The sequence below is a fragment of the Balaenoptera physalus genome (genome assembly GCF_965194825.1).
Source record: "Balaenoptera physalus genome assembly, chromosome: 8".
NCBI lineage: Eukaryota > Metazoa > Chordata > Mammalia > Artiodactyla > Balaenopteridae > Balaenoptera > Balaenoptera physalus.
Genome location: NC_138887.1, coordinates 119,945,825 through 119,971,007, shown reverse-complemented (window position 1 = coordinate 119,971,007; position 25,183 = coordinate 119,945,825). Strand labels below are relative to the sequence as shown.

Sequence of the window (25,183 nt, the reverse complement as noted above, 5' to 3'; positions counted from 1 at the left end):
GTGCTGTGCGCGGGCCTCTCACTATCGTGGCCTCTCTCGTTGCGGAGCACAGGCTCCAGACGCGCAGGCTCAGTAGTTGTGGCTCACGGGCCTAGTTGCTCCGCGGCATGTGGGATCTTCCCAGACCAGGGCTCGAACCCGTGTCCCCTGCATTGGCAGGCAGATTCTCAACCACTGCGCCACCAGGGAAGCCCAACCTTTTATTTCTTAAACTTCAGGATTTGGCGCGCCGGCCATAGTTTGCCAACCCTTGCTCCTTCAGAGTAGAGGCGCTGCTCTCTGTAAGAACTGCTACAGTTACACCCTTACTGATTGAAATGATAATTTGAAACGCAGGTTAAACTCAGATGACTTTTGCAATCAGAACAAGCCTAACATCCAGAAAATGAGAGCCCAGTGCAGTCGAGGCACTGAACAAAGAGTTTAGCATCATATCGTTTGCCTGCCACGGCTGTCTGGAGATCCTAAGCAAGATTACCTCACTCATATTACTTTGGAGTACAGTGGGGTGGAGGGGAGAAGATTAGTGAGCTGGGCAGTTGGTGCTGCTTTATTCTTTTTCCTTTTTGTCAACAAAACCAACTAAGCAACCCTCTTTTCCCTTAAGTGCTGGGCACTGTATGGCCATTGCTTAATTTGTTTGGATTCTATTGTCTTTCTTTGTACATCAGTCTACTAGATGGATCCTACCTGGAGGCATTGTGTTGAGGAAGATATCTGAGGTCACAAATTATCCCAAGAAGCTGAAATAAACTACTTAATTTTTTTTATTTTAAAAAAATATTTATTTATTATTTTATACATTTGTTTTGGCTGCGCCAGGTCTTAGTGGCGGCATGCGGGATCTTTAGTTGTGGCGTGTGGACTCAGTTGTGGCATGCATGCAGGATCTAGTTCCCTGACCAGGAATCGAACCCAGGCCCCCTGCATTGGGAGCGTGGAGTCTTACCCACTGGACCACCAGGGAAGTCCTGAAATAAACTACTTTAAATTTTTAATTCACAAGGATAACCACCTTATAAAATAGCTAACCTTTCCCACATCTTGTGAGTAGCAGGGAAGAGACATTTCATACAGGATCTTCCAAGAAAACAAAGTCGCAAAGAATATTTTCCTTTAACAGATTCTAGGGATGCAATTTAGGGTAGGCCAGATAGCTGAGTGGAAAACTTATATAAGGAGCCCTTGATTTAAAGAAGACACACATTGGAATGCAATTTACAGTAGAATAATCTGTTCTTTACCTTACTTTTGCACAGTAACAATGGCATTTTTTTTTTAATTTTTTTTTTATTTTTATTTATTTATTTATTTATTTATTTATTTTTGGCTGTGTTGGGTCTCCGTTTCTGTGCGAGGGCTTTCTCCAGTTGCGGCAAGCGGGGGCCACTCTTCATCGCGGTGCACGGGCCTCTCACTATCGCGGCCTCTCTTGTTGGGAGCACAGGCTCCAGACGCCCAGGCTCAGTAGTTGTGGTTCACGGGCCTAGTTGCTCCGCGGCATGTGGGATCTTCCCAGACCAGGGCTCGAACCCGTGTCCCCTGCATTGGCAGGCAGATTCTCAACCATTGCGCCACCAGGGAAGCCCCAACAATGGCATTTTTTACTTTTACATTCCTCTGAGAGTATTAGAAAAGATTTTGGCAATATTTTGGTATCATCCACCAGATGGCTTCATTTGCGCATACTTGTGAAGTAGTGGTGTCCTAAAGCGGTCTGCAACCTTTTTGGCACCAAGGACCGGTTTCGTGGAAGACAGTTTTTCCGTGGATGGGGTAGGGGGGTTGGTTCAGGTGGTAACGCGAGCGATGGGGAGAAGCAGACGAAGCTTCACTCCCCCGCCGCTCACGCTGTGCGGCCGCTTCCTAACGGGCCGCGGGCCCAAACCCGTCTGAGGCCCGGGGGTTGGGGACCCCTGGTGTACTTTACATTTTCTCAAAAATGCTGAAAATGCCTTGAGTTTAAAAGTAATCAATGGATAGATTCAAAGTGTCCAGTTTTGGTTGTCATGCACAGCATACTGTTTCCTCTTTTTATTATAATAGTTTATATTAAAGTAGTACATGCTTATGACAGAAAATTCCAGTAGTACTGAAATGAAGAGTAGGAAACTTCTCCATCCCAATTATCGTTTCTCAAGGTGAATTTTTACACATTTTCCCAGAAGTTTTCTAATGGCATCATTCTGGGGGCTGACATAGAGAACCCTGGACCATGGCTGTAGTCTTGGCTCAGCCGGGAGCAAGCTGGGTGATTTTGGATAAGTTATTAAACCTTGGCTTCTACCTTTGTAAGCGGAGGGCGGTAGATGATGATTTCTCAGTTGTCTTTCAGCTGTACTCCTAGGAGATGGGTCCCTATATTTCTATGTATCCTTTCACTAAGCACAGTATTCTCTGCACGGTAAACACTTGATAACTATTTATTAATAATAATGACTGGTTTTCTTTTTTTTATTTATTTTTTGCCTGCACCGTGCGGCTTCTGGGATCTTAGTTCCCCGACCAGGGATTGAGTCCACGCCCACGGCAGTGAAAGCGCAGAGTCCTAACCACTGGACCACCAGAGAATTCCCTGGTTTTCTTTTCTTAGAAAAGGTTTAGGGTGGCCTTTTTGCCAGAGGCAAATATTAAATAAGAAAATATTTAGCATTTAATAATATCTTGGTCTCGCATGGTAGACTTAGAGCAACATCTGTCCCCGTCTCTCTTTGCTTCCCTTCTTACCCAGAATAGAATCAGTGCTCCATCATTACCGTTCCTCCATTATGAGTACTTTCAACTTCCTTGTCTCTTTAAATCCTAACCTACTTTCCTAACCGCGGTTAAACCCAGCTGTCTACTTTCACTGTCTGTCCACTCAGCTGAATATTGCTAAAGAAAATCACAACCAGGCCGACTGATTTCATTTTAAATTTGTAACCATCAGGTTCAAGTGGACTCCCAGGCCACTTGTGTTTTTCTAGTAATTCATTCACTTTCTCCCTACAAAACACCTGTCGTCAAATCCAACCTTACGCCTGAATTCCAGACACACGTGTTCTAGTATCTTCTTGACATACCCACGTGGATGTCTCATAGGCATCCCAGACTTAACATTCTCATCATGATTGACTCCTGGACGCAGAGACAACATGAGAAAAGTTTTAATATGCCCTACACTGAAGTCTTGGTTTACCACCACACATGTACACCCAGCCCCAACCTGCTTCCTCCCAGGCCTTCCCTATCTTGTTAAATGGTGAATTTGTTCTACCTGTTGCTCAAGCCAAAAACTAAGTCATTCTTGAATCCTCTTTTCCTCCCATATCAGCCCACATCCATTAGCGCATCCTGTTTTTTCTGCCTTCAGTATATATCATGGATTTGACCACGTTTCACTACTTTTTACTGCAGCCATTCCTATTCCTAGTAACCATCACCTGCTTGACTGCAGTAACCTTCTAACTCGGCTCTGCTCCACCCTTATCACACTTATTCTAATATATTTTCCACACAGTATCCAGGGTGATCCATTCAAAATGTAAGCAGACTCTACAAAGTTTTCCAGAGGCTCCTGTATCATTTACAGTAAAATCCAGAATCCTGTTTCCTCCACTGATGCATGATTTGCAAATTGTATGATTTGCCCTTCAGCCCCGCCTCGGATCTCTTCTCCTGCCTTTCTGATCTCATCTTCCACTCTCCCTCACTCTTCTTCAGACACACTGTTGTCCTTGCTATTCCTTGAATGTGCCAAGTGTGCTTCAGCCTCAGAGCCTTTGCAGTTCCTTCAGAAATTGACACGGTTTGCCTCCTCACTTGCTTCATGTTTCTTAGAGGAGAAGCTTTTCCATCCAGTATAAGGAGGTCCTTCCTACTGTTAATCTTTACTCCTTTACTCTGTTTCTGTTTCTTTTTCTTCTTTACCCTTACCACATCTGACATCTTATATTGTTTATATGTTGTCTTCCTCCCCACCTCCCACCCCTGCCATTGAAGGATCATGATTGTTCTCTGTTGGGATTACTCCTTTAAGTCTCAGTGTTTAGAACAATATTTAGCCCACAGTAGGTGCTCAGTAATTGTTTAATGATAAATTTCGTGCCTTCCCTTCTCTTCCTTCTCCTTTCTGCCTTGCCTCATGTGTCATTGAGAAAACAAACAAAAAAAATCACAGGAACTCCCTTATTTTTTCCTGTTGTCTGTTACTGATTTCTAGTTTGTTTCCATTATAGTCAAACATACTCTGTATGACTTCAGTTCTTTTATGATTGTTGAGGTTTGTTTTATGGCCCAGGGTGTGATCTAGCTTGATGAATGTTCCAAGGGCACTTGAAAAAAAAATGTACACTCAGCTATTGTTGGGTCAAATGTTCTGTGTATATGAATTAGATCCTGTTGGTTGTGTTGTTCAGATCTTCTAGTAAGTCTTTTGGTTTCTGAGAAGTGGGTGTTGAAGTCCCAACTATACTTGTGAGTTTGTCTGTTTCTCCTTTCAGCTGTATGAGTTTTGCTTCATGTATTTTGAGACTGTGTCTGATATGTACACATTTAGGATCACATGTCTTCCTAGTGAATTGATGCTTTTATCATTACGTAGTGTCCCTCTTTGTCTCTAGTAATTTTCTTTGCTCTGAAGTCTACTTTATTGGGTAGTAATATAGCAATTCCTGCTTTTTCATCAAGTCTGTATTGATAAAAAGTACATGTACTGATTTTCTCTGAATTCCCTCCTGCAAAGTAGAATATTTTTGCTTCTGAGAAAGGGCAGCTTCTCCACTTGTGACGTGACTTCCATCCACCCCACTCCACCCCCTCTAGGACATCACTCCTGCAGGTATCGCCAGTTTTTCTGTCTTCCGCATCTGCAGTCTTCTTTCTACCAGTAATTTCCGTCAGTATCCTAACATAAAGCAGTACACACAAAACAAACCAGAAAACTCCCTACACACCAGCCCCTACCAGCCCCATTCCTTTCCTCCTCCTGTAGAGCCCTCCTCCCTTGTACTCTGGCCTGAGTCTGCTTTTCTCTCATTCACTCTTTAGCCCACTGTAATCTGGCTTCTGTCTCCATATTCCACCAAAAGTGCTCTTGTCAGGGTTACCATCGAACTTCATGTTGCCAAATGCTCATTTCTAAGCACTCCTCCTCCTACGCTAGAAACAGCAGAATATGCACTTCCTGCAGGCAAGCTGTCAGGACCCAGGATGGGGCCAATCAATGTGTGTCTAGTTCCTGCTCTCAAAATAACCCATTAGAAAAACCTCTTCTTCCCTGGGGAAGAGAGAACAGGAGGATGGGAGCATACACCAGAGGTGTTTCTCCAGTAGAGTTCCTCACATACAAGGGAGGTGGGGGAGGGGTAAGTGTCCCTCCAGTGTTAAGCTTCTGCAGTTTTGATTCTGTGCTTTATTGTCTCTTTCTGGGATCTTGCATATAGTTGATTTTTCTGTCTAAATGACATTTTGAAGCATAGTCTGATATAACTTCCTAGTGAAATCTTAACTATACACTTAATGAAATTACTAACTTGTGGGCTGTCATAAATTTAAAATTTAGTCCTTATAAATTCGCTAGAAATGAATGCTTCTTAGGTACGTATAGTAATTTTTGCTTGACTTTTTATATATCTATTTTTCCTTCTTATAGGATGATTGCTTTTTTAAAAATATTAGTTATAAAGGCAGCAGCTCTTTGGGGACTATACTTAGAAACAATGGAATTTTTATGATTTAGTATTCGAGTAACAATTGTCTTTTCCATATAATTTAGACGAAAGCTTTATTAAGAGCCAGGCCTAGTACTCTGCCCTGAAGGGCAATTGAATTTTCTAAGTGGCAGAGGAGCCTAATTTCACAAGTGAAATTAGTCCGTGAATTTAAGGGACTACCATGGTAAGGGCCAAATTTTGCATTGATCACATACATGTTAACATAGCTGCTGCTTTCCCTTGCCATCTTACACATTCCAACTCCTCTCTTACTTTATGTATGTTATAGTTAACACATATTTGCCTGGAGTGAATTTCCTCTGTATCTATGTAATAAAACTACTAAGAATTGTATTCAGTTTGTAGTGGAAATCCAGGCTTGTTATAGGGCGGGGGTGGGAATATTTGGTTTAGAGTGTTTGCTTCTTTAGGTAGACTTTTTTTTTTTTTAATAAATTTATTTATTTTATTTATTTATTTTTGGCTGCACTGGGTCTTTGTTGCTGCGCACGGGCTTTCTCTAGTTGCAGCGAACGGGGGCTACTCTTCGTTGCGGTGCGCAGGCTTCTCATTGCGGTGGCTTCTCTTGTTGCAGAGCACCGGCTCTAGGCGCATGGGCTTCAGTAGTTGTGGCACGTGGGCTCAGAAGTTGTGGCTCGTGGGCTCTAGAGCGCAGGCTCAGTAGTTGTGGCGCACAGGCTTAGTTGCTCCGCGGCATGTGGGATTTTCCCAGACCAGAGCTCGAACCCGTATCCCCTGCATTGGCAGGCGGATTCTTAACCACTGCGCCACCAAGGAAGCCCCTTTAGGTAGACTTTTATACTTAACTGGTTTGAAAGCTTGCTGCTGGGGTCCATCTGCAAACAGATTTAATCACAGAAGGTCAGGGGAAATGAGCCTTTATCCAAATGACAGTTACATACACGTTTGCCTTAATGTCATTCATTTCTGGTTAACTTGATCTTTAAGCTCTCCTTCCTGCTCTAGTGTAAGCTTTTCCATAACCAAATGATGTTTTAAAACATCTGTATGATATGTATTCTACTTAACAGGCATTGAAGGTATGTGATTGTCCATAAAACAGACTTTTGTTAGTGAGTGTTAAGAACTTTGATGATAGCTGTAAGAACACTCAAGGACTTTTGTTTAGTCGAAGTTTGCATAGATGTCCAAACATGTGAAAATCTATGTAGTTGGAGGTTCTTTTTATTCTCCATCCTCCCCTAATTCTACCTACCTGTGACCTGTTTACCTTCAACTTAATAGGCAGCTACTAAGTTTCTGCCAAATGTAAAGCATTTTGGAATTGGTGGTGAGCCAGTTCCTTTCAAGCTCTTAGATCCAGATTAGGGAGACTGGTAGGTAATGTGTTCCTAAGTATAGGAATAGCTTCGTGGAAGGAGCTGGCCCTGAGGAATGTGTAGAATTTTCATTCATTCAGTAGTCTAGGCCTTAGAGCATTTAATTGAGAGAATAGGGAAAGGACATTGCTCTATCAATGAATATTTTGTATGTGCCTGAAAGAACTACATGCTAAATCTCTCTTTCAGAGTTAAAGTTGCCTCTCACACAGATTAGAATCGACTGTCTCTTTTTTATGCCTTCACAGAGCCCCATGTTATTTCTATTGATATTATAGCACCTACAATACTTTGTTGTACTTTTTAAACCTTTGACTCTCCCTCATTAAATTCTTTGAGGATAGGAACTGTGTCTGTTGTATCTATGTAAGTAAGGTGTTGTATCTATGCACCTTACTCAGTTCCTGGAATACACTTGACTTGCTTGAAATTTTTACCAATGAATATCTGTATAATTGAGTATTACCCCTTTTGCAGACTGTATACTAGCTCCAGTATTGATGTTGCTGTTGAAAACATTTGGGGCTCCTTGTGGTGTTAGAGGGAGTGCTAAGAGAGATGGTTGAGAGAGACCAGATAATTGCCTAGACAGGACTTCAGATTGGTTTGATATTCAGCTGAGTAGGTCCAAAAACTGTCATCCCTGTACTCAGATTTTTTCAGACTCAGTGATACTGATTCTGAGGCTCTGTAGCACAGGGGAAGAATTCCAGGCTTGGGGAGCCAGAGATCTCAGTTAAATCCCAACTCTGGCATCTACTAGTTTTCTCATCTGAAAAATAGAATGATAACAAATAGAGTTAATGTGATAATTAAAAGAGATAATGTATATAAATTATGTACCACAGCAAGTACAAATAGTAGCTATTATTAGATAGCTATTGTTATGATAATAAAACCTGGCAGATACTGATTTACAAACCAAATGCCAAATCTATTAATTTACAATATTAGTGAAACTGCCAAATAGAGTAAAATTGTTGTGTCCACTGTGTATTCTTTCCCAGTTAGGAAATTTGGGCTCAGAAAGGTTGCTTAGAGAATCAAGAGAAATAGTTGAATTATCTTAATAGCTACCATCACCAAGCTTTGTTTGCCTGATGTGTTAGTCTTCCCTAAAAGGATTAAACTATCATGTCAAACAGAACTTACTTTGGTTCCCTTTACCCTGGCTTAATTTACTCTTTGCCCTTCTGAAACTCTAGATTGATTATACCTTGCTTCTTTCAGCTTATTCCTCAAATCTGGACAACATCGTTCATTTTAGTTTATATAATGGTCAGGTTAATGTCAAATTTTTAGGGTATTTTCTGCTTAGGTTTGGAAGATATCTCATCCCATCAAGTGACTTCTATAAATTGTTAATATTATCTATTTTTGTCAGAGTTAATCTATTTCCAGGTTCTGGGAGGTACTTTCACTTCCTCTGTATTCGGTATACTCTGCTTTTGGCATTGTAAAACACTGTTTTGAAATTTCTCATTGATAGGTAGTTTTCATCCTTTGAAAATGAATTTGACTTTTTAGTAATAGTGGAAAGTCAGATGCAAATCGGCAAAGTCAGCCAGTTTGATAAGAGGAGTAATACCATTTTTATCTAAGAGTCATGTCAATAAAATTCTAATCCTTTTCTGAATTCTGTCTTACAAGGAATTCTCCAGAGGAGGATTCTAAAATATCTTGAGCAATGACAGTAAGGGTAAACGGTTGGAGTAACTTCTCACGTTAATCTTTCTGATGAGGATGTTGGTCATTTGTATACATGCTTTTTAAAACATTTTATAGTCATTTCATGTGTTCCATCTTGCCCACGCAAGTTTCTCTGTCTTCTTCTTTTGGACCCTCAACCTTCTAACCCAGTGGTTCTCATACTTCTTGGCCTTAGGGCTGAATTACAGCATAATGGTTCAATATTTGTATGTAGTACAGAATGATCACCACAGTAGTTCCCAGTGAACATCCATAACCAGAAGGGTTGTTGTTTATGTGGGTTATATGTGTCAGTGAAATGGAGAAATTTAAAATACTTAGTGATTTCACCAATGCTTTAAGTATTGGGATGCTGTCAAGCTCACAGGAGTGGATAAAAGTTTTCCAAAATTCAAATTTTATCATTGGCAACAAATACTGTCAGTTAGTTTCCTTAAAGTGACCAGCTGACTTTCTTTGTTTTCAGTAAAATGTCTGCCAGATAACAAAGTCTGTGTAATCCTAATTTGTCTATCAGTCATTCTTTCAAATAAAAGGGTGTTCTATGAAAAAGTATCCAGCTCAGGTAATCACACAAGTGCTTTTCCTAGAGAAAAAACCATTGTATTTCAGTTTGGAGCAAAAGTGCTTTCTTTATCTGTGTGTGAAGTTGGGGTGAGTCCCCAAGACTGCCTTCACTTCAGACACCAACTACAGAGTTCCAGGTCCTCATGACCTCACTCATTCTGACATTAGTTGCATGTTTGGGGGTCCCCAAGACCACCTTCAGGTTCAGTGATTTGCTGGAAGGACTTACAGAATACGCTGAAAGCTTAGTCATGGTTATAGTTTACTACAGCAAAAGGATACAGATTAAAATCAGCCCAGGGAAGAGATATAATGGGACAAAATCCAGAATTCCAAATATGGAGCTTCCAATTGTCCTGTCCTAGTGGAATATGGCAGTGCTAGCTTTCCCCAGCAGCAGTGGGGGACAGTATGCCAACCAAGGAAGCGCCCCTGAACTTTGGTGTCCAGAGTGCTCATGGGGCTTTGTCATGTAGACATTGTCAGCCCCCAACCAGCTGGCCTCTGTGTCCAGCCACTGATGCAGAGGTTGAGCCGACCCAAAGCCCTCACCTTCGCTCACGTTGTGAGACTACCTGGTGTGGCTCAGGGCCCCCAGGTAAACAAAGACACTTTTATCAGCAGGATTTTCCAAGAGACTTAGAGATTATCTCCCAGGAGCCAAGGACAAAGGCCAGACCTCTCTTTGGTCAAGGTTAAATTCTTTCCTACTAATATGTTTCCCACGTCATCACAGGGAATATTTTCAACAGTACTCAAAGGTTATGATTTAATATAGAATCAATAGTTTTTACTGCCACATCAAAAACATTCTTATGCAAAAATAGTTTTGCTTGCTTGTTTGTTTTTCTGCGAGTGGTGAAGAATACCATGTGTACTAATATGGTTTGATGCCACTGCCTTGATTGTGCTGGGTGCCAGCAGTTTTACCTACCTTTGCTGCTGCACCATCAGTGCAAGTGTCAGCATAGTGAGAAAGACAAATAATGTCTTAATATTTATGAACATAATTGACCACAGGTACACTCTCAGAAGCTCTGCTCTAACTCAAAGCACTCTTGAGTGTAGTTAGCAGTCTTTAGCTTGTTTTGTGATAAAATCTCATCTCCTAGAGGACCTAACTGCAGGTTCTTTGAGGGTAGCTTAATTATCTTCATTTCTGTAGTCTCCATTTTACCTGCCATAGTGCTTTGTACATAATAGACATTCAATAAATATTTGCCAAATTAATGTATAGAACCTTTTCATCACTGCAGGAAATCTTTCCAAAACTTTTGCTTCTGTTTTAAAAAAAAAAAAAAAACCCCACAAAGGATGACTGCTTTTCTTCGTTTGTGGTACGCGTTTTTGTTGTTTAGAAGGGTTGTCAAATCTGTACTGTTTCCTTAGAACCTTGAGAATCAACTTTGATTTTATTTCCCACATTGATATTTCAGTCTGTCTTGGAATTTTGCTGCCTGTAGTTCTAGCTCCTTCTGTCTTGGTACAGGCACTTCTCCACGTTAATGTGACGGACTCGAGCCTTTTCTCCACATCTGGCTTTGCTCTCAAATCCATCCCCTCGTAGCCACCAAGATGATCTGTTTGAAATGCAGATAATAATAGCTTATGCTTACTCTGTGCCAGGCACTCTTGGAACACATTGAATCCTCAACAGTCTTTTGAGGGAAATACTGTTTGTTTTGCTCACTTTACTGATGAGAAACCTCAGGCCCAAAGACCTAGCTGTCTACTCTTAACTGTTCTAGATTGCTTCTTAAAACCCCTTGCTCTTATCTACAAGCCAAAGAGCAAACTCCTAAAGGTGACATCCAAGACCCTTTGTGATCTGACTTCGGTTCTTTTAGGACTTCATTATCTCCTGCCAGTTTTGTGCCACAAGCCCTAGCAATTCAAATCTGCTTAGAGTTTACCCACACACTGTGCTGTTATAACCTTTGCACCTTGGCTGATGTTGTCCCATCTGCCAGCTATGCCTGCTTGCGCCCTGTTCACGAATTCACGAATTCACGTGGGAGCTTCTCAGGGAAGTTTTTCTCCACCTTTCTCCATTGTCCCCTCCGCTCCCCTAGATAAGGAGCTGGCGATTAATGGGCAGACAGATTAAAAGCTGATACCTGATAACAAGTGTGGTGGGCAGAGTGAGAAAGGTAATTATAATGAGGAAGGAAGGTAAATAACTTTGCAGTTAGCAGTTTGGTCCTGTGTCCCAAAGACCCTATCAGCTTCTTTGAGGGCAGGGACTCATTTTATACCAACAGTATTTGGTACGTTAACAAAAAATAAAGTGTTTTCTGAATAAATGAATACAACTTTTCTCCTAAACTATATTTTCTATTTCATAATTTCCTTCAGATCCTCAAAATGATGAAAAGTCTCTTACAGACTTTTGGAAAATTGAATAAATGTCGATTTCTAGGATTTTATATTTTTAAACAATGAGTTTTCCTTCTCTTTTTTTTCCCTTTCGCAAGCTCCTTGCCCGACTGGAAGGTAGAAGTTCCTTGAAAGAAATAGAACCACATCTGTTTGCTGATGAAGATTCACCTGTGCATGGTAAAAACACAATCTCAAGCCAAAATACAGTGTCATAAATTAAGTTTTATAAAACAAGTTTTTCCCCACATATATTCATATACATACACACACTTCTAGCAACAGCCTATATAGGTTAAACTGTGAAATTAAAAACTGAGAAAGGTGATGATGAGACTTTTTTTTTTTTTTTTGATGAGACACTTTTAAGCCTTCATTATCTGTGTCAGATGAGATGAGGTTTGGTTTATTTGCAGTTAAGTCTTCAGTATGAAAACCTCTTTTATCCCAGCACAATATTTAATGGGAGTTTTGTTATTTATTTTTATTCTTTACAAATTTGAGAATCACAGGAAAGTCCTTCGGTAGTTGGTAGCTTTGTTAATATTTCTGCGATAGGGAGAATAATACCCACTTGTTTTACTGGCCCCTCTACACGAGGGAGAACTAGAAAGAAGGTAGTGTGCTTAGGTGGTTTTCTTCTTTGTTAATATAACAGCCTTAAAGAAATACAGTTCACCCATTTAAGTGTACAATTTGCACACTTAGGCATCTGTCGGCACAATCAATTCTAGAACATTTTCTTCACCCCAAAAAGAAACCGTTGCCTATTACTAGTCACTCCCCATTTCCTTTCACATCCCTTAGCTCTAGGCAACCACCAATCTACTTTCTGCCTCTGTAGATTTGCCTTTTCTGGACATTTCATGTAATTGGAATCATACAGTATGTGGTGTTTTGTCACTGACTTTTTCCACTTTGCTTAATATTTTCAAGATTTATCATATTGTAGCATGCATCAGTAGTTCATTCCTTTTTATTGAATAATATTCTATTGTACCCATTCATCAGTTGGAGTGGACATTTGGGTTGTTTCTACTTTTTGGTTGCTACGACTAATGCTGCTATGATCATTTTGTGTACGAGCTTTTCTGTGGAGAAATGTTTTCAGTTTCCTTGGATAATACCTCTGAAAGGGACTGCTAGGTTGTATGGTAACTCTGTGTTTGACCTTTGGCAAAATTGCCAGACTGTTTTCCAAAGTAGCTGCTTGGGAATTGCCACATTTTACTTGCCACTATCAGTGAAGTGTATAGTGGTTCCAATTTCCCCACTTCCTGCAAACATGTTACTGTCTGTCTTTTTGATTATAGCCTTCCTAGTGAGTATGAAGTGATACCTCATTGTGGTGTTGATTTACATTTCGCTGATGGCTAATGGTATTAAGCATCTTTTACCACAATAAAAAAACAAAATGTCCTTCTTTGTCTCGAATAACAATTTTTGTCTTAAAGTATATTTTGTCTGATAATAGGCTAGACACTTCAGCTCTCTTTTGGTTACTGTTTGGTTACTATCAACCTTGTGCCATGAGATGTGAAGTGTGCCCATTGTAAACAACCTGTAGTTGGATCATGTTTTTTTATTCCATTTTGTCAATCTGCCTTTTGTTTGGACAGTTTAATCCATTTATTACTATTATTAGTTAAGATAGGGTTTTTGACTGCCATTTTGCTATCTGTTTTATATGTGTCTTACGTCTTTTTTGTTTCTCTATTCATCCTTTACTGTCTTCTTTTGCGTTAAATAGATATTTTCTAGTGTAGCATTTTAATTCCTTGTCATTATTTTTACTTTTTTTTTTCTTTGAGTTATTTACCTCGTGATTGCCCTGAGGATTACAATTACCATCTTAATTTATAACAATCTGGTTTGGATTAAATAGCATCTTAATTTCGATATTTTATAAAAAACTTTGCTACCGTATAGCTCCATTCCTGTCCCCTTCCTCTGTGCTGTTTTAAATTACATATTTATACACGGTATGCCCTTAAACACACTTAAAATTTTGCTTAGTTAAAATCATTAAAATTACTTAATGCAGTTGTTTCTTAAATCAGATGAAAAAATAATTAAAAATATAAAACACTTATACTGTCTTTTATATTTACCTATGTAGTCCTATGTTCTTTATTAACTCATTTGGATTTGTTACTGTCTACTGCTGTCCTTTCATGCAGCCTGAAGGACTCCTTTTAGTATTTCCTATAGAGCATATCTGTTAGTTAAAAAAAAATTCTAAACTATCAATAATAAATGACAAATTTTGATCAAACATGTTAGACAAAAGATTGAACTGTTTTTATTCTATCAGAAAGGATATTATTAAGTTGAACGTTGTGAAACTGACATTAAAACATAGGTTCGAGGACTTCCTTGGTGGCCCAGTGGTTGAGAATCCGCCTGCCAATGCAGGGGACACGGGTTCCAGCCCTGGTCTAGGAAGATCCCACATGCCATGGAGCAACTAAGCCCGTGTGCCGCAACTACTGAGCCTGTGCTCTAGAGCCCGACAGCCACAACTACTGAGCCCGTGTGCCACAACTACTGAAGCCCGCGCGCCTAGAGCCTGCGCTCCCCAACAAAGAGAAGCCACCGCAATGAGAAGCCTGTGCACCGCAATGAAGACCCAGTGCAGCCAAAAATAAATAAAATGAAAACAAAAAAAAAATAGGTTTGAAGCACAGCTTATACATTTGAATATTACATTTATAGAAACTTTAAAAACACCATTATGTTCAGTCACTAACAAAAAAGTTTACTTAAAACTATGATAGCTCTTAGAGCTATAAAACTGGTTAGATGGAAAAAAAGAACTGGTTAGATGAATATTCATTGGAGCAACAGCATACATAAGAAAGACTGGGATTATAAGAGTTATTTATCAACCACAGCAGTTTATCAAAAACTGTTATAGGGAAGCTCAAGTTGAAGCAGTAAGCGATTTAGGTGTTACAGGGGTCTCTAATGCTGTTGTAAAACATATTTTTAATACTTTTTTTGGATAGTACTTATTCAGTACCATATACAGACTCATTACCACTTCAGTACTATAATGATTATACTCTGCAAATTCAACATATTTGTTATACAATTAGTAGGTTGGTACCTAGATGATGTATTTTTTGGCTTTTCTTTCTTTTACTTATTTTGAAGGCTCTTTAGATTCATAAACTCACTCCGACAATCTGTTACCCAAACCCCTTACGCATTCTATTTGTGAGAGTAACTATCAAGGCCAAACCATCCAGATTTTCTGATTTAGTTTAATTTGTCTAATGTCACACTGTAGAGGTGATTTTTTTGGTTTTTTTTTTGGGGGGGGGGTGTTTCCTTTAACTACCAGTTGTAATATGCAGTACTTTGCCTGGACTAGGGTGAGATTTTTTTAACAGCTCGCAGAAACTTACGAGATAGTGATTCAGATGCAGTTAAAAGGACTGTGTCTCCTCTACAGAACATAATGTTTGAATATTATTATTATTATTACTTTTTTGGCTGCATTGGGACTTCATTGCTGTGAGCGGGCTTTCTCTAATTGCGGTGAGTGGAATCTACTCTTCGTAGCAGTGCACGGGCTTCTTATTGCGGTGGCTTCTCTTGTTGCGGAGCACAGGCTCTAAGTGCGTGGGCTTCAGTAGTTGCGGCACGAGGGCTCAGTAGTTGTGGCTCGCAGGCTGTAGAGCGCAGGCTCAGTAGTTGTGGCTCACGGGCTTAGTTGCTCTGCAGCACGTGGGGTCTTCTGGGACCAGGGATCGAACCCGTGTCCCCTGCTTTGGCAGGTGGATTCTTAACCACTGCGCCACCAGGGAGGTCCCTGAATATTATTTTTGATCTTATGATTAGATAGTAAATGTTTATAAAAATCAATGAAATTGATTTCAGTTCATCATTAAACATATTTGCAGGGACTCTAGTACAAGAAGTTAATGATAGTATTCATGTGTAATTTCCAAGTTTGCAGGTTTTACTTACCCAGTTGTTATAAATGACCTTTCCCCCCACTTTGCTATTATTCTGGGAAAGGACAGGAGGGTTTCTATCTACCTAACAATCTCTTAGCCAGCCTTAAACTTTGCCTCAGTTTAACTTGTGCTGAACCAAGGCTCTAAGGAGTCCATATTTACACCACACCAGCTAGTGCTTAGTTAGCACATGGATTCAGAAAGCCTTGTTAAACCATGTAGGAAAGCCTTACTCTTTTGAGTTATGATGAAAAATGTTCACGAGCACCACCCCTCTCTCCAAGAAAATACTTGGCATATTGGTCATTTTTTCCCCTGTTCTGAGAATTCCAGAAAATATCCAGAGATATCTCACAGTTACCCTCTGACCAATATCATGTATTTCTAGCTCTCTGTGGAGTCCCTCCTCTTTTACTCAGAATATGTTACATTTATCTTAATTTATCTTCATTTGACTCTCCAGCCTCGTGAAACTGCTACTGAATTTTTTACTTTTTAAATGAGCCTAAACCGTTGTGTTCTTTTCTAGTCCCTGATGTGTCCCTACCTTCCTCCACTCTGATTTCTCTCCTTGCTCTTACTCTAGAGGCAGTGACTGCTCCCTGTGGTGCCTTTTCAGCACATTGTCTTCTTCTTTTTTTTTTAATAATAGACTTTTTAAAAAATATTTATTTATTTATTCGTTTTTGGCTGCGTTGGGTCTTAGTTTCAGTACGTGGGAGCTTCCATTGCAGCGTGCAGGCTCTTTGTTTTGGCACGCAGGCTTCTCTCTAGTGGCACGCGGGCTCAGTAGTTACAGCGCACAGGCTCCAGAGGGTGTGGGCTTAGCTTCCCCGTGGCATGTGGGATCTTAGTTCCCCGACCAGGGATCGAACCCGCATCCTCTGCATTGGAAGGCGGAATCTTAACCACTGGACCACCAGGGAAGTCCCTCAGCCTATCTTCTGAGTATCTCAGTTTTTAAAGTTTGGTTCATAAAATAATGTTTACATTAAATGTGCTTTTGCAGGCTACACATTTACTGCTGTAAGGTTACTATCCAGGACCAGTTCAGTGATCTGTTTCCTACCTCTCCCCTGTCATTTTTTAAGTTTTAGAACTTTTCTGCTGCATTTAGTATTATTTAGTACTATTTCTATTAAATTTCTGTTTTATCTGTCTTTATGCTGACTTCTCTAACTGTGGATCTATCCCAAGAATTGAGTTTTGGCCCTCTATCTTAGTTTTAGGTTCACTCCCACCCCCCAAAGAGTTTTCTGTTCTCTATTTCTGTGTAACTTATTCCTAGATTGCTATATCCAGCCTCTTACTACTGTCGTGAATCTTAAATCCTAGTGGCTATAGGATATATTTATTTGTGACACCTAGAGATACATCTTAACATACCATTTTGAAAGCTAAATTCTTTTTTTTGAAAGCTAAATTCTTGTTAGAATATTTACATGATTATGTGAATTAAAAATCTCTGCTCTGCTTATGTATTTTTTTTTTACACAGCACTTCCAAGCCTATCTCTGAGAACTTTTAAATCACTACCTTAGGTTTAACCCTTACCTTCTAAGTGAAGGAGGCTGAAGACTTGATAGAAATGAAGTGTCAGCACACTCGGGCCCAGGGGCAGCTGGCCTTCACACCTGCCGACTCTGCTAACGAAAGCCACATCCCCACCTGTAACTCCCTACCACACCTGCTCCCTTTCAGAATGCCGTGTTCCAAAATTGACTTTCTTCACCAAATGAGAACTTACGTTTTCATTCTTTAGATTTCTTCTAAGAAATTCTTAAAAAGAAAGTAATCTGATGAAATGCATTCAAAAGATACCGTACTTTGTGCTGGGGATAGAGTATTCAAGTCCCCACCTTAAAGCAGTGAACAAGAAATATAATCAGTCAAGCAAATCATCAAAAATGATATAGCATGTTAAATGTGATGACAGAAGATGATAAAGTTTGCTCTTCCCACCTCAGAGTGTTGTTACTAGGATCCAATGAGATATGCAGCCATCCCTTTTCATTTGGAAAGCGCTATAAAAAGGTTGGTTACTGCTTCTCAGCCTCTTAGGCTGCCTTTCCTGGGCAAAGGAGAGAGGGTGCTTGTGTGTGGTCTGCTTGTCGGTCTCCGCATTGTGTTTCTGCGTGGTCCTCTGTGTCCTCCAAACCACTTTCAGATTAATCTTGCTAAGCTGTGTTTTCAGCTTTCCTTCACTATCATTAATATTGGTTCAGTGTTAATGTTTCTTCATCTAGTGCATGTAGCTTATTCTCTTTCTATAATATAGGGCGGTAAAAGATTTTTATTTGGGGGTGGGGAGAATTCCCACTTAGCTCATCAGTTATATAGTAGGAGAAAGTAACTGGAACATCTGGATTGAATATAGTTTTAGTCACTGTGTTAACTTTTAATAAGAGCATCCATGAACAATTGTTAATATGAAAATAGCTTTACTCCTTGAGGCTGGAATCTTGGGGGCAGGGGTTTGGGGGAGTCTTTTTAATTAAAATTTTGAATTGCAAATTGTATATAAGATTATAGTGGAAATTGGCTGAAGTTTTATACTACCTTAAATATGGTATGGTGACACATTGCTAGGTTTCTTACACATTATTTGTGAATGTTCCAACAGACAATGGTTTGTTAGTAATAACAGGAAATAAAGTAACTGGATTCTCAGATGGACTTGTAGTTTGTTTAGGGCCTAAGAATCTGCATTTTTAACATAGTGTTTCCAATTATGTAGTTCAGCCATAAATTAAGTGGCAAACAGGGACTTCCCTGGTGGTCCAGTGGTAAAGAATCCACCTTCCAATGCAGGGGACACGGGTTTGATCCCTGGTCGGGGAACTAAGATCCCACATGCCGCGGGGCAACTAAGCCCACGTGCCACAACTACAGAGCCCACATGCCCTGGAGCCTGTGCACCACAACTAGAGAAGAGAAAACCCACACACCAGAACTAGAGAAAAGCCTGTGTGCCACAACAAAGAGCCCACATGCCACAACTAAGACCCCATGCAACCTAAAATAAATAAATAAATAATAAATAAATCTTAAAAAAAAAAATTAAACGGCAAGCAAACAAGAATTGGAAGGCCACTGTTTAGAGTGGATTTTGAAAAGCTCTGGAGGCTGGACAGTTTTCCCAGGTGTTTTATTTTATCTGTGCTGTCCTCAATGAAAGAGAGTTATTGGAAACTATATAGAAAGAGATTTGGGGTCTTCAAAGTTTAGAGTAGTTGACTTTGATTTATAATGCTAGGAAAATAATTCACAGTGCAGATGTCATTTCAGCAAGACAGTATCAAGCGATATTCATATAGCAAAGGGTAACTGAAGGCAGTTTGGAAACGTGCAGGGGTGTTTTCACCTGAGGGATGCAGTTGGCACTTAGGGCCTGAAAGCTGTGGGTCCTTACTGCCTTGTATGTGTGAAACTGCACCATCGAGAACTGTTCCATCCATGCCAGCAATTTTGAGAAGCCCTGGTTAGGGACTGTCTCACTTGCACGTAGCGGAAGTCCAGCCTAGTGGCTTATTTTTCTCGCACACGTATGGAGGCAGGCTGGTGTGCGAGGTTCCATATTGTCATCCACGTCCGGGGGGCCTCCTGTCTTCCTGCCCCACCCTCTTTAGGGTCTGCCCTCCTCAGTGTACACCTGTCATCCTCGCTGTCACCTCAGAGGAGGGAGCGGCGGAGCAGACAGAAGTGGCGCCTGTGTGAGGACGGCACAACTTGGAAACCCCAACAGACATCCACCTGCGTCTCATTGGCTACAGCGGTGCTACCTGCTGGCCTCTCTTTGCAAGGAAGACTGAGAAGAATCGTTTTTAAGCTGGGCACATTGCTTTTCCCGAAAATTGGGGTTTTATACTTAAGGAAAATTGAGAAACTGGATATGGGATAATTAACTACCAGAAATGGTGTGTACCAGTAGTCAGTAGCTTTTTAAAAGACCCTAGATCTGTGGCACTTTATTCTTAGTGCTATAATATCACCAATTTAAGTGGGAGTGTTATGTGGACCCCTCCCCAGGAGATTCCCTTAGGCCCATTTCAACCATGTCATTTTGTTTTTCAAATTTTCTTTGTGCTAATTAATAGCCAACACCTTTCTCAGAGGTGAAATTTAGTGATTTACTTTTTATTTCCTTATTTATTTGTATTTGCTTATACAAATCCGTTTTGGCAAATGGATTTAGATTTTCTTTCAAAAGGAAAAAATTTCAGTAAATGTCTTTTTAAACATTTTTGCACACTTTTCATCTTGTAGGCTATCATTATTGTGCTGCTGCATTTTGACGGACATTTTTAAATTTTACACAGGTGAAATTCTTGAATTTCATGGTCCAGAAGGAACAGGAAAAACAGAAATGCTTTATCATTTAACAGCACGATGTATACTTCCGAAATCGGAAGGCGGACTGGGAGGGGAAGTCTTGTTTATTGACACAGATTACCACTTCGATATACTTCGGCTCGTCACCGTTCTTGAGCACAGACTCTCCGAAAGCTCTGAAGAAGCCATAAAACACTGCCTTGGGAGGTTTTTTCTGGTGTACTGCAGTAGCAGCACCCAGTTACTTCTCACACTGTACTCACTAGAAACTATGTTCTGTAGTCACCCCTCTCTCTGCCTGTTGATTTTGGATAGCCTGTCAGCTTTTTATTGGATAGACCGTGTCAATGGAGGAGAAAGTGTTAACTTACAGGAGTCCACTCTGAAGAAATGTTCCCAACTCTTAGAGAAGCTGGTGAATGAGTATCGATTGGCTCTTTTTGCAACAACACAAAGTATAATGCAGAAAACCTCAAACTCAGCAGAAGGGCCTTCTTGTGCCTTTAATCGCCAGAGTGATGTGGATGTAGACTATAGACCCTATCTCTGTAAGGCGTGGCAACAAGTGGTAAAGCATAGAATATTCTTCTCCAAACAAGATGATTCCAAAACCAGCAACCAGTTTTCTTTAGTTTCACGTCATTTAAAAAGTAACAACTTAAAAAAACATTTTTTTATTATTGGAGAAAGTGGTGTTGAGTTTTGTTGATATGTAACGTAAAATAGTCTTTTTGTAGGATATCACGCAAGTTTTAAAACATCTTTAATAGGCTAAAATGATTTGATTCTAAAGTTCTTAAACTCTAAGGGAATTTAACATAACCGTGTTTCTATACAGAATGGATTTCTTAAACTAGTGCAGTAGAACCTTAGACTCTTCTTGCCTAGGTTGTTGAAGATTATTCAAAGTGATAATAACAATTAAGCTATATTAAGTTGTTTTAAAACCAAATAAATAAGATATACATTTCAGTCCAAATAAAGTGGAATTTTCTAACTTTGTGTCACATTTCTGGAATTCAGTTAAATACTTGTTTAGGAAAGTTGAAATGCATTTCTGATTTTTCATATGTAACTCCTTTAAGAAGCCGTAAATTTGGAAAATGTTTCTGTAGAGCTGTTATTTCTGTAAAGAGGATGAAAACAAGGAGCCTACCCAATCTGCCTTTCACACCAAAGACTATGGAAAGTCAGAGCATTTTGATCTGTTTTACTGAATTCGAAGATGGAGCTGCATTATGGTTGAGTTTCTGTATAATTTTTAAAACACAGGGAGAGAAGATACCCATTCAAGGAGTTCTGTGAATATTGAAATTTTCATCTTTCTTGTTAAGCGATAGATAAATGCTAAAACTATATAGTAACTGTATGTTACTTGCGTTTTCTTACCCATTTAGAATACTTCAGACACACTCTGAAATGAATTGAAATGTTTCCAGCTGAGAGCTGGGCAAGGCTCTATGTACCTTGGCCCAGTAATGACCAGAAAGGGGAGCGTGCACCTCCAGGGGCACACAAGGTAGTGTGTTGTGGAAGAGGAAGAAAATTTTAGAACTTTGATTTATATATTTTAATCTAAGAAAAGATTAAATTATATCAATATTTGATAATTCAGACTGACCCTGGCACTCACTCAACCTATATATCAGATTGCCTTATGTCACCTGTATATTTGAGGTATCCTGTGGGAAAAGTGGATAGAATTGACAGTGGTGTTCTCACAGGTATGTTCATTTATATGTAACCTATTTAGTTAAAATTAACTGTACGTTCACTTATCTAACGAAGATTCTTTATAAGGGCTTAAAGGATCATCTTCATAATGCAGGCGTAGCAGATGTAGCATGTGCTGTCCATACCTGGAGCTCCTGTAGCTTACCTGCAGTTCCCAAAACCCAAAGACTTCTGAAGGTGTCTCTGGACACCAGAGCCTGCTGGGCTGCATGGGGCCCAAACCTGGCAGTCCTTAAGCAGTGAGGGTCAGGATTTGGTAGATTAATGCACCTGCTTCCTCACCCCTCAGTGAGGACAACGACGTATTTCTCAGGGTGGCCCTGGTAGGACTGATTCCCAGTCACTTACAGCAATAATCTATTCATTAACTCACTGTTTATTGCCTCCCATCCTTCCCTCTCACTTCCCCACTCTCATGGGGGCTCCTGGGATTGTCTCCCTAATGAGCAAATCCTTGTCTAGGAACTACTTTTGTTGTGGGTTGAGGGGGAACCAAACTGTCGGCAGGTGTCAGACTAACAGCCCCTCTAGGCTCAGTATTTGCTCTTTAGCCACATTATGGAATTTAAAATGATGGCATTCTAATTGGCCGTCAAGTTAAATTACATTGGATCACATTACTGTCATTCATACCCACCTACCTGTGTGCCATCAATAAATGTTATCTTGCCATTATTATACTTTTAAATATTTACATATTTTATCCATAGTTCATCCTTTTTCAGCTTATATTTTTCTGTATCTTATTACATGCAATACATGTTACACATAAGTAATTTATAAATATTTGTATGTTGAGGGAATATGCTTATTTTCCCCCCCATACGAGTGTGTGATCAGTAAGGGTGACAATCTCTTGCTGTACTTAAGAGGACGTCTCCTTTTAGCTGCTTGAGATGTGAAAATTCTGTTACCTTCCCTATCAAGCTCTGGGTGTGTGTTACATGTGTTTATGAAAAACTTAGCGACTCTTAGCAGAATTCTGGCCTTGGCTATGATAGGAGTTTCCATTTCTCCTCTGTATAAATGAAGTGCTAATTTAATGGGCTGTTATTCACAGATTTATAACTTATTCTTCAGGAACATGATTAAAAAATAATGAACTTTTATATTAACTTAAATTATCAATTATATATTAATGTGTCAGACCAAAGACTTAGTTATCTTAAAAAGATTTGTTATCTAACATGTTGGAAGGAATTAATCCTGGCTAATAAAAAAGTCTTTTAAACTAAAAGTTATACCAATGGGATTTCTTGAACACTGTAGAAAAATTAATACTTGTAAAAAGAATCAACCTTAAAGAGATAGAAGCGGCACATCCTGAGCCACAGATGGCAGATAACGGGGATGCTGGATAGAACCAGAAGAATAACAGGAGTGAGGATTACAGATCTTAGGATAGTTATCCCATTTACTTGTTTAAAAAGGGGGGGATCGTAAAATACATTTCTTATAGGTGAACTTCTCAGGGAGACCACTGTGAGAATCTAGTTTTTTAAAAAATGCATATGAAAGATATTTCAGATGTTCATCTGATAAATGCTATATAAAATCAAGATAGTGCTCACCTTATCACTTCCATTGTATAAAGTTTTCAGCTTTCAGCTCTCAAATGCTGGATTATTGATATCATTCCAGAAAACTTTGATGCAGACTACTCTTCTGTATGGATTGTCTAAGAATGAGGATGAAACAGACACTTTCAGATGAACAGAAACTGAGAATTTACCACAAAAATTGCCTCACTAAAGGAACTTCTGAAAGATGGACTTCAAGGAGGAAGAATATGATCCCAAAGCCTGAAATGTAAGAAGTAATAGTGAGTAGAGAAAATAGTAAGCACTTGAATAAATCTAAAGAAATATTGATAGCGCAAAACAACATCTAATTTATGGGAGGAAGAAACAATATAAAGTAAAAATTCTAGGCATCCCATTGCCTATAAGCCTAGTACATATAAGGTAGGTAATTGAAATTATATCAATCTAAATAGCTTATTATTATTCTGAAGGAGAGTAAAGATATGGACCAACTTTAGACTTAAGTATTAACTTGACAATTTGAAGAGCTGCTTCTAAAAGAAACAAATTAACATATGCTCCAGTGGTATATGTTGAGGCAAAAGGGAAAAGAGAAAAACAAAAAATGAACAAACACAGGAGGAAAAGTGGATAGGACAAATGAGCACTAAATAATGTGGTGGAGATAAATCCAGTTAGAAATGTGTTGAACTCTTCTGTGAAAAATCTTGGGTAATTAGGCTAGATTTTTAACAATCTGCTATATGCTTTTTAAGGAAATACATCTAAAGCAAAGATACAGAAATGTTGAGAGCCTAAAGATTAAAAAGACCAGAAAAGTATCAAAGGAAGCTCCTGGAGCTGTATAAGTAGACTTTAACTGTGGTAATATTTTCTGTCTTAACTGGTTTATGATAGAAGGTTTAGTTTATCTGTCCTTTGTAAGATAACTTCGAAAATATAAAGCAAAAACTTAGAGACTACAAGGAGAAATTGACAGTCACCATCATGGTAGACCTTTTAATATACCTGGGAGACCAAGCAGTTAAAAAATCAGTTAAAGAGAGAGAATCTAAGCACAAGCTCAAACTTGATCTAATAAACGTATGTAGAACTCTGCAGACAAAATGAGAATGCATATCTTGAACACAAAAGGAAAATTTATGAAAACTGATCATGTGCTATGAGAAGACATCAAATTTCATAGAGTCAGTATCATGGAGATCATTTTTCTTCATTATAATGCAATTGTCAGAAGTCGACAACAAAAAGGATAACTAGAAAGTTTCCAAATTTAGAAAAAAGTTTAAATTTCTAAATAATAGGTCACATAAGAAATCATATTCACAATTAGAAAATACTAACATACAAATTGTTAGAAAAAGAATAAACACAAAGGACACAGGAGAAAAACTGAGTAGAAATTACTGAAATAGAAAACACAAGAGAAGCAACAAAGTCAAATGACTGCCAAGAGCAAGGGCTCAAACAGTTTTCAGAGTGAACAGGAAGGCATGACTGTAAATAGAGCAGAGACTTTATATCAGTAACAACTGGTGTCAGTAATTCTGAAAACTGAGACAGCGGACACATCAAAACAATCTCAGAAAAAACCCTGAAAAATACTATAATCATTACAATACTTGAATCAGTAATTTGAACTCTCCCCACAGTCATTTAGGGAGACTTCCAGTAATAGCAGAATATGTCCCTACCAAAACAAATCCTCTCTGGAGGATGACAATATCATTCATAGGCCTCATGTTATTTTTAAAAGTGAATTCTTAAATGCAATGTCCAAAATACAATCTAAGGTATTATGACACACAAAAAGACAAGTCTCTATGGGTGAGAAACTGCAGAAAGAAATGACCACCCCCTCCCCCCACAGACATGAATGTATATATCCATACATCCACAAC

General features: G+C 39.3%; 1 protein-coding gene across 5 annotated transcripts in view; it reads left to right on the top strand.

The window, feature by feature from the left end:
* The window catches only part of XRCC2 (X-ray repair cross complementing 2), an 86,124-nt gene extending 65,123 nt beyond the window's left edge, over positions 1-21,001 (top strand). For all 5 annotated transcript variants that reach the window (XM_082473829.1, XM_082473830.1, XM_082473832.1 and 2 more), the window contains 2 exons: positions 11,806-11,887; positions 19,992-21,001. In XM_082473829.1, coding sequence (XP_082329955.1) covers positions 11,806-11,887; positions 19,992-20,713 — 804 coding nt within the window. In that variant the 3' untranslated portion in view covers positions 20,714-21,001. The remainder of the gene's footprint in view (positions 1-11,805; positions 11,888-19,991) is intronic.
* Positions 21,002-25,183: the final 4,182 nt, after the last annotated feature.